Genomic DNA, 10,159 nt, shown 5'->3' with positions numbered 1-10,159 from the left:
GCTTGAATTCATTTTACTTTTGCACTGGCTGAGAATTTCTGTATAATGTATCAGGGAGCAGATACATCACAAACTGTTCAAACTTAAATACACTTTGGAAGGACAGGACTTATTATTTGAACATGTCAAGGGACAGAGATGGAATTTCTTCTTTCCTTTTCTTATTGATTTGAATAGAATAGCAGCTTTATTATGTCCATGGGGAAATTTGGGTTGCAATGTAATTATTATTGCTTATTGCTTTCGCAGTTAATGAGTTTGTAACTGCTCAGCTTTCAAAAGTTTTTTTTAAGTTTAGTTCAACATGCTCCTTCACACCCCTCCCTTCATTGTATCTTGCAAAACTTGTTTCTCTCAGAGGAAGTCCCCTCTTACTGCGTCAGCAGGGACATATAAGCCGTCTGCTGCGCTCTGTGCCTCATTTGAGAGACAAGCCAGACACATGACAGCATCCAACATCCTACGGAGGCATAGAGATACCACTGCACTGCACACAGACCGCTGCAGAGTAAACAACCTACTAATTCATTTGTGAACAACTGAGATTACCCAGGACACCATGATGGATCAGCTAGCATTTACCCAGGAGAACCGCGAGAGGATCCAGGCGGTGGAGACTTCGTTCGGCCCGCCGGGGAAGCCCCTGTTCCAGCCGGGCCGGGTTTTGATCGGAGAGGGACGTCTGATGAAGCTGAGCCGTCGGAGGCCACAGCCCAAGGTCTTCTTCCTCTTCAATGACATACTGGTGTACGGCAGCATCATCCTTCATGGCCGCTGGCACAAGAACCAGCAGATCATCCATCTAGGTGAGCAACTCATCAGCTACTGTGGGTGTTAGGGAGGAGAAACAGTATGGATTGTAGGCCTGTTCTAGCACTTCTTTTAGCAGGAGTTTATTTGATTGTTGTCAGGCAATTATTTTGATCAACTTATGGGTTAGGGTTGATGACGATCCCATTGATGGATACAAATGTTCTCCAAGTATCGTTTTTGAGACATTTGTTCCTGTAGTCTTTCAAATAAAAGTCAAATAAAAGAATTAGGATGCTTCAAATGGCTGTAATCAACCTCCCGTCCATTTTGCACTTATCAATTGTTCATGAAACTAAATCACGTTGGTACAGAAATGCGGAAATCTGATTGGCTGTTGATAGCCGATGGCCCGAAAAGTTCAGCCATAGCCCAACTTTTCTTGACTGATGAGCTTGTTGACCGTCTACGCATCAGCCGAGTTTCCTTGTTCCTTGTTCCTTGTTTCTTTGTTATGTTGTATTAACATGCCATTTTCCCTCCATCTTTCCAGAGGATATCCAGCTGGAGGACTTGGAGGACGGTGTGAGGATGAGTAATCAATGGCTGATACGTACGCCGCGCAAGTCCTTCTACGTGGCGGCCGCCTCGACCGAGGAGAAGCGGGCCTGGATCGAGCACATCGAGGACTGCCGCTCCAGGTGGCTGCAGAGCGGCGGCCGCCAGCCCGGGTCCAACTTCGCCGTCACCTGGATCCCAGACCGGGCCTCGGCCATCTGCATGCGCTGCTCTGACAGGTTTACCATGACCCAGCGGCGGCACCACTGCCGACACTGCGGCTTCGTGGTGTGCGGTTCGTGCTCCAAGCATCGAGCGGTGATAGGACACATTGACCCCAAGAAGCCGCTGAGGGTCTGTGGGCTGTGTCACTCGAGTCTTACGAAGGAGGCGGAAACCCAAGAGAGATCTCGTCGGAGGGGGAACAGCGACGGGAAGAACGGCTCAGATGAAGACGACAGCGGGGCTCTGGAGGTGGAGGGGTCCAGCGACGATGAGGAGGGAGAGGAGCCGATGGAGGACCATGCTCCCAACAGGTGGCTGGCCTCTGACATCGACTCCTGGTCGCCCTACGTCTACCTGAAACCAGAGCACGAGTCGCCCCATTGAAACAGAATCACATGAAGAAGAGTGCTATGATCAGTCCCACGACTAATGACTGAGCTTGACCATGTACACTAGGGTTCTGGACTCCTAAATACTTCTCAGTGTTTTCTAACAAATATAGGGTAGGCCTTGGGTTTTCTATTGCATGGATCCAATGTACCAGGAAACTTGGACACAGAGCTGATGCAGCTATACAGAGGCATTAAAAGGCATTTTGACCCAGGTCAGAACCATGTGGTGGAGAGCATAAGAAAACCCTCAAACAATAGAACACATGCATTAAAGAAAATTATTTACTATTTACTTATTTATTACTGTGCAGAATTTATCATTACAGAATTTTACTTGTGTGTATTTTATGGAAACACTAATAGTTCCCAAGCATCTTTATTTTCTCAGTATGTATTTACTCTGCAGAAGATCTAGAGTGATTACCCTTTAGCCTCAGTCTGCCATAGTTGTCGTTTATTCGACTTTGGGCTGTCTTATGCATTAAGCGTGTATGTGTCAGTCTTTGTTTACATGAAAAAAAAACATTTTGCACTTCATATTTTGCAATATAATATATATTGTATCATGAATTACATATTGTATGTGTCATATAATGTTTACTTTGTCAAATAGCAATACTGTATATATTTTCTATATCAAAACATCTTCTGATTTGCATTGCTATGAAATTATCTGTGAACAATAAATAAACTTTAAAAACAATGGCAAGAGTTTATGTCATTTGTTATGATTTCAGTGTTATACTTATTGTGAGGACTATATTCTTTTTGCTATGGAAACTGCATTAACGCTAGCATGAGTCTCAAGTCATCTTAACGTTAGCCAGCTTTCCTTTGTAAACATGGAGCAGTTTTTATCTCAAGTTATTCATTCTGATGGCTGCTGCAAAGATGAGATACAGTTTGGCTTTCTGCATGAACTGGAATTCTTTCCTTAAGCTACTGATAAACAAAGTCAACAGTCACTGATCTGTAAACATATGAATAAGGCTTGCTAAATACTTTCGGTGACAGTGATGACAGCATGTTTCAGTCAAACTGTGTTAGTCTGCGGGTGCACCTGTCTTTCTCTTCACCTGTGTGACGAGAAGGCGTGGCAGTGGGGTGTAGGGGTAGGGGTGGGTGGGGCATCTCGGGAAGGAGGGAGGGTGTGGCAGCTTACATAGTGTTTGATTTGGAGTTTTCCAAGTGAGCCCTTACTTAGAAAAATATTCTAGCCAAACCTGTCCTCCAGCATGTCAACGTCACAATTGGCAGATCCCCAAGCTCACTACCATCATCCTTGATAGGAGCCTGAGGTCAAAAAACTTCCATGAACACTCGCTGAACATCACACACCTTATACACACCATTCAATCACACATTCAATATCTTTGATACATGGCTGAGGTAAACTCATGGTAAAATGACCCTTCACCACAAGCAGTAAAAGCAGTGACAATGGCAAATCCTCTCATGTTTTCACCATACATGAGACATTGCTTTGAATATGGCACGAAACTCACAGTGGATCAGTCTGATTTATTTTTGAAGCACGGCAATGGGGTAAATCCCATGCTGCCGCCAGTGTGAAACCTGTTTGACTTCTACCTGCTAACAGGCTGGGATCTGTCGGCATCACTAACTCTGCTATGTGTTTTTTCCACTGAGATTTTCACGCAGTTGACCACACGGAACAAGGAAATGTTTCACCTTTTGTTCCATGTTGAAAAACGACACCTTCACTTACATAATACATTACATAATGACAACATTGTGAGTGAAAACAAGCACTCTTTGTTATTCCCTGAAAGAAATCTACATAGAAAAACACAGCTTTATTTTTCCTAGTATCCCATTGTGAAGCACTTTTATTCATACAGCACAATAAAATCTGCATAAAATTGTACTTACTATTTTTTTTAACTAATTAGGCTGTGCTGATGTTTGTTGTGGCAGACTAAACCTCATGTAAACTTTATAACTTTACATGGCTGTACTGATCTCAGAAGGAGAATCACAAGTGTTACATGCACATATCAGGAAGGCAGGAAGAATGAATTTCACCTGCCATGTTTTTCCACAGTAGATCACAGGCCAGTACCAGGCTTAGACATGGGAAAAATAAGTATAAAGTAAAAAGTATCTAAGATTTCTAATATGGCTTGGGTTTGTTGTTTTCTTTGACGTCAAATGGTGAAGCACAAATGTGATGAAAACAGATGTATTTCTGCATGTATGTTTTTGTTTTCCTTTGTTGATGATTTTCGATGGAATTTCTGAAATTAACCATACAACAGCCAATTCCATTCAATACTTCTCTCAAATCACCACAAACTGTTTTTCATCCTTCCTTGAAAATATACCAAATTTGAGTATTTTGATTTTAACTACTGTGTAATATTTAAAAAATACCACGTTTACACAATAATTTACAAAAATGGGACAATGGGCAAATAGAAAAATAAAAAACAGAAGTTGGCTATTTTGGAACCAAAAAGCAAGAACGTGTGGAGGGCAGCTGAGCATGAGACCCTGGGAAAGCAAGCCATTTATTCTAAACCACTTTGCAAAGTCTTCGAAAGAACAGGAAGGAAATGAACAGCGTATGTGCAACACACCAAAACACCACCTTGCTTGACATCAACACTGTGGGTTTTTTTGAGAGCGCTATGGTCAGTAACTTCCTCTTTATGAGAAAGCTCAGTTTTTCTCACCAAATGAGGCCCGACTGCATCCTCACCCCAGCAACAGAGCAGCTGGCTCAGCCCACACAGGCCTAGGTAAAAATGACTTTGGTGGTAACGGCTATCTGAAACCACTGCAAGGCTATGGATTGTCATGTATTCTCAGATTTGGGTTTGAGACAAAATCTCACCAAATGGGGGTCTGTGGTGCTAATGTGGACTAAATTAGGGGTCCTTGATATGAAAAAGGTTGAGAATCACTGATCTAGAAAACGTATTTGTGATAAATCTGTTTGAACACCTATGACTGCAAGTCTGAGTCTGAGATTTTTACATCTCAATAAATGAGTGATTGGTGCAGAGCAACACGCATCACAAATGCATACATTTGACATATTTACTGACTCATATGCAGAGAATGTACAGAAATAAATGCAGACCAGAAACTGCACGCTGATGCATAGTTTAGTCCGAATCATAGGAATGCAAAACAAACAAACAAACAAAAAAACGGTCAAGGATAGTTTGTATAGATAAATTTGCTACCTTGAAAATTGCAAGTTGACTGAAAAAAAATCTGAATTTTTTGTTGTTCTACTGTAGTAAAACTCACTGAGTGAACTGAAGGCAATAGGTTTCAGTCATCAAAAGTCTAGTCTAGTGTTGATGTGTTGAATCCACTTAGTGTTTACTCACTTTTTACCCTAAGCGGACAAGGAAGCAGCTCACTCTGCTCCTGTGACTATCCAAACAAGAGGAGCAAGGGGGTTTCAAATGCAATGTGTGCTGGGAAATCATCTAATAAGCTGCCAGTGTTTCTTATTCAAGTGTGACACGATCAATGTACTGAATGCATGGTGTGATTTCTAATGTTCAGCACAGAAGGGTTTTATCTTTAGAAAATTGATTTAAGGTTATTCAGTATATTCCCCTGAAAGTCTAACAGTGGCAAAAGTCAAACTATGATAACTAGAGCGAGACAGAGAGCCTGGTTTTGACCTTGCTTTGCATTCCAAGCACAATATCATTTGTTTGAGTGGATGTGGAAGGGAAATGGGAAGACAGCATTTTCAATATATTTGCATATAAAACCATGCAAACAGACACACAGAGATTACAAGTGGATAACTAACTCATAAAGAGAGTGGTGAAGAGACAAGCCACTGCAAGAACTTCAGCAACTCATTCCTTTAGGTGAGATTGTTGCATATAGTTTTCTTTTATATTTCAATGATTTTAGACAGAGGCTGGACCATCTCTGCAATTTCTACAAACCTATTGGGATTTCCTTTTAATCATTCAGATACTTAAAAATTCAGTTTACTCAGTTTTTGCAGATAATGAACAGGCAACAATTCATTTTAACTACACACCAGTTTCTCATTGTTATAATCATATTGCCATTGGTTTAAGAAGATAAATATAAAGTAATATATATGTAAGCTACTAAGACTTTGCTTATGCATTGTTGCTGTTTTAAAAACCAGACAAATTCATGTTGCCAATTTTCCATTTTCTCACTGGAATTAAAACTTTACATGATACTGTAAGTGTTGATTTCCATTTCCAAAGAGCATTAGTGTCAATTTGACATAAAATGATTTGCTTGATTCATAATAGCTTAGGTTTTGGTGCTAAAATATGTTTTCATTTTATTTCTTTTTTTTAATCTGGCAGCAGTGCTACCTGAACTATTATTATTATCAATGTGTGAAGTAGTCATAAGCAGCGCGTTTATGGAAATCACTTCACTTCCACAGGTATGAAGGGGAGAACTATTCTTATAACGCTACTTTCAGGTCAGTGTGTGTGTGTGTGTGTGTTTTTTATTGTGTTTGCATCTAATATTTCAAATTCCAAGGCAATCCTCCCTAGTGTACATTGCCTCTGCAAGTAAGTGATCTCTGTTGAACTGACCTGAATGCATGCCAGAACGGATTCATTCTGTTCCAACCCATTTGCTGTTTCCCACCACAGTGTTGGGCGCCGTCTACCACTGCCTTGGTCACAAGTACTATTTCATCCGTATAAAAAAGAATTGGAAGGACGCCCAGAGCTACTGCAGAGCGAACTACACTGACCTGGCCACTGTAGACAACATGGAGGACATGAACGCACTAGCTAACCTGGTAGAGGGTTTCACTGGACGAGCCTGGATAGGCCTGTACGACGAGACGAAACACTGGAAGTGGTCTCTCTCAGATAAAAGTTACTATAACGCAGGAGAGGAGGAGTTTAGAAACTGGTCACCTGAAGAGCCTAATAATTACAATTCTAAACAACACTGTGTAGCTATGTATGAAAGTGGAAAGTGGAATGACCAAAACTGTGCAGGAATGAGGGACTTTATATGTTACAATAACAGGAGCATCAATGGTAAGTAGGTCATGTAATAAGCAATGGTTCTTATTTCGCTCCTGAAACATTAAACAAAGAATACTTGTTTTTCATAATGCATGCAATATTTCAGGTAGGCCGCCGGTCTCTGGCAAATATATTCAATCACCACAGACAATGACCTGGGCTGATGCTCAGAGGTACTGCAGGGAGCGCTACATAGACCTGGCCAGCGTGAGAAACCAGGCTGAAAACCAGGAGATACTGGAACTAAAACCAGAGAATACTAATGTCTGGATCGGCCTGTACAGAGAGCCATGGAGCCTCTGGTCTGATGGAAGTAACTCATCATTTAAGTATTGGAGGGACTCTGAACCCAGCGACGGCGGGGGTGCTTGTGCTGCCATGGTAGGAAAATACCATGGCAAGTGGGCAGATTGGCACTGCATGACACTATTCGAGTTTGTGTGCTACTACGGTGAGTTGTTTTCAAAGTAGTTCAAAATGTGGCTACTACATGTCCTATAAGTGCTGTTAAAAAGTTACCACCTTGTGTCTTTACGGGTCAAACAGAAGTGAAGAGGCAAGTGTTCAAGATGAAGCTGAGCTCCTCTATGGACCCAAATGCTCCCGCTGAGGCGCTTTTACAACAGGTCGGAACCCCACAAATGTCTTTCTGCATTTGAATATGACTGACTGAATCAAAACAGAACATTTGCTGTCGTTACACATTATAATCTGTTTTTGGTGCTCAGATGGAGAGGAAGCTGAGAGAGAGCGGGGTGAACGCAGACGTCAAACTGAGCTGGAGGGCGAGGCATGATGGAAACGTGTTCCTCAAACAAGAAGAGAGAGAAGAACGACGTCTGACATGGAAGGAAGGTTAATAATTTGTCTGTTGTCAGCTTATAGGCGCAGTCCTAGATCTTTAGCGTTGTTCACTGATTCACTCATATAGTCAATATTGTTTTATTCAATCATAGCTAGTTGGTTTGGTGTATCCTATATAAGATGCTCAGTAGAATATGTCTTCATTTTTAACTATCTAACAACCATATTTAACCACATATCACTGATTATGTTGCAGGAGGCATATGTGTTTGCATATGTGAGTTTTTGAGTGTTTTGACTTGTGTTCTGAAATGGTGGGAAAGACTTGTGCATAGGTTACAATGCCAGGAGCTAGACATTTCTTTTGAGAAATACAAATGATATTGTAGATATAACTGTGTCATTTTTCATATTTTGACAGGAGTTCAAAGTCTGCATGGTCTTGTAGTTGTTTCACATCCCTTTTCTCCCTTTGAAGTTGCCTGGGCGTCAGTTGAAATAAAGAATGATTTTCTTAATTCCTGGTGTCGGAGATAAAGTTCTTAGCATCCAGCAGTATATATTCATTTTTTTATTTCATTTATTTATTAGAAATAGAGCTACTTTCGAAATAATATAAAAGCTGATAGAGACCAGGCAGATTAAATGAATTTACACATTTTAAGGACTTGAATTGACATACTGACACGCATTTCTAGCATTCGGCATTCTGAGTGCAAAAAATGTGTTCAGTACTGAGTGTGTTGTTTCAAATGAGAATAAAATAGATCCTAGAGTGATCCTAGCACATCAGCATCTATGTCCTTGTCCTGGATTATTATGTTTGCCTATATTTTGCATGAATAAAATGAGAGGAGAAATGGCCTTTTAATCCTGAGAACTCACCCATGTGGACATGACAAAATACATTCTGTATAACTTTACTTCCTTATATCCTACATATGTGCTTCGTGAAACAAGAGTCCACATATTATTTTGGAAGTCAACCTGTCGGTCTTCGATGATACAAAGACACAGAAATGTCCTCAGAAGTATTTTTTGTTGTCCGTGGCCGAGGGAATACAATAATTTGGCAATGTGCATTTATATTTTACATAGAATTCAGCATTTATTCCCATTTTATGCCCATAAGGTTTCAAAAGGTGCAATAATTAGGATTTTTACTGTCCCATGGCACAAAATGACCATAATACATGTGAATGGGTTTGATAGAGTTGTTGATCTATATCAATGACTCAGCATTATTTCAAACTTGCTGAACTTTGATCCTGACACACAATTTAATAAGAACGGTATGTTGTTGGCTTCATTGCGGTCTAAAAACTTATGTAACGTTCTCCGTCGTTTGCCAATAAATGCTCTTTGCTCACTCCAGGAAGAGCAGTCTCTGTGCTGTGAAGTGCTCTAAACCAGACATTATATTTAGATATTAATGTTGACTCGTACACTAAAAGACAAAGGGTCAAGACTAAGTTTCTTGAGAAGAGGCTGGACCACCAGAAATACACCGCTCTTGCATCCTTTACCACTTTCATACTTAAACACTGAGCCCATTATATTGTAAGACACTTGTTGATTATTAGTGTAGTGTTTAGCTTTCTAAGTTCTCTTTAATGCTTTCATTTTGGTTCTTTATTTTAGATAGAGAGAAAGAGTGAGTCTGTGAAGAAGATGCATAAATGAAGTTAATCACCAATGAGGAAGAATACGGGGAGCTGCTGCTACATGACCCTTAGCATTGCTTCAAATACAGCCTATTTCCACATACATATATTGTAGAAATACGCTTCTGGTGTCAACACCCCCTGCTGTGACTTCCACATGAAGTTCCACCATGCCTCCATTCCATTTCTGGTGTAAACCAGAGGAAGGTAGAACATTAAAAACAAGTCAGATACACACATTACATTTCTTTTGAGCACTTCCAGATCTCTCCATATAGGAATAAGCCTCAGTATCTAGGATAACAGTGGTGAGGTGAGAGGCAATGTGATCAAAGAACAGCACTCCAAATCTACACTAACTGTACAAATTATTAGGGACACTAACTCTTTTCATAATGTACACTGGTGAAGTGAATCCAGGTAAATTATCCCTTATTAAATCTATATCAATCACAAAGGAGGAGATGGAGATAAAGAGAAGCAGACCAGTGCAATAAGAATTTTGCTTTGAGAAAACTGAGATGTGGATTGGGGGAAAAGGGGCTGCAACTCAATATCAAGAGGATGTCCCTAATATTAGGTACATTCAGTGTACAATTGTTTACAAGCCCCAGTTTCTATGCTACAGTTAGTTTGCAGAATGCAGAAATGAGCGTCACAAATTCGGGGGAAATATGACCTTCTGCGCAACTACAGGAAACACGGTAGAAATGCCATCACGTAGACACTATTCAAC

At 40.6% G+C, this 10,159-nt stretch overlaps 2 protein-coding genes across 2 annotated transcripts; both read left to right on the top strand.

The window, feature by feature from the left end:
• The first annotated feature begins 409 nt into the window (after positions 1 to 409).
• On the top strand, positions 410 to 2,624 carry plekhf1 (pleckstrin homology domain containing, family F (with FYVE domain) member 1). Its single transcript, XM_071547198.1, has 2 exons — positions 410 to 806; positions 1,304 to 2,624. The coding sequence occupies exons 1-2, from the start codon at positions 560 to 562 to the stop codon at positions 1,915 to 1,917; spliced, it is 861 nt and encodes a 286-aa protein (XP_071403299.1). The 5' UTR covers positions 410 to 559; the 3' UTR covers positions 1,918 to 2,624.
• A 3,119-nt stretch (positions 2,625 to 5,743) lies between these two features.
• On the top strand, positions 5,744 to 8,922 carry LOC139667708 (C-type mannose receptor 2-like). Its single transcript, XM_071547201.1, has 6 exons — positions 5,744 to 5,785; positions 6,352 to 6,390; positions 6,569 to 6,967; positions 7,062 to 7,406; positions 7,502 to 7,581; positions 7,684 to 8,922. The coding sequence occupies exons 2-6, from the start codon at positions 6,354 to 6,356 to the stop codon at positions 7,813 to 7,815; spliced, it is 993 nt and encodes a 330-aa protein (XP_071403302.1). The 5' UTR covers positions 5,744 to 5,785; positions 6,352 to 6,353; the 3' UTR covers positions 7,816 to 8,922.
• The last annotated feature ends 1,237 nt before the right edge of the window (positions 8,923 to 10,159 follow it).

This window comes from Centroberyx affinis, unplaced genomic scaffold, assembly GCF_046629955.1.
Source record: "Centroberyx affinis isolate AG114_WGS23_722 - 3 ecotype Tasmania unplaced genomic scaffold, CSIRO-AGI_Caff_v1 ptg005716l_1, whole genome shotgun sequence".
Classification (NCBI taxonomy): Eukaryota; Metazoa; Chordata; class Actinopteri; order Beryciformes; family Berycidae; genus Centroberyx; species Centroberyx affinis.
This window is presented reverse-complemented; position numbering and strand designations above follow the sequence as displayed.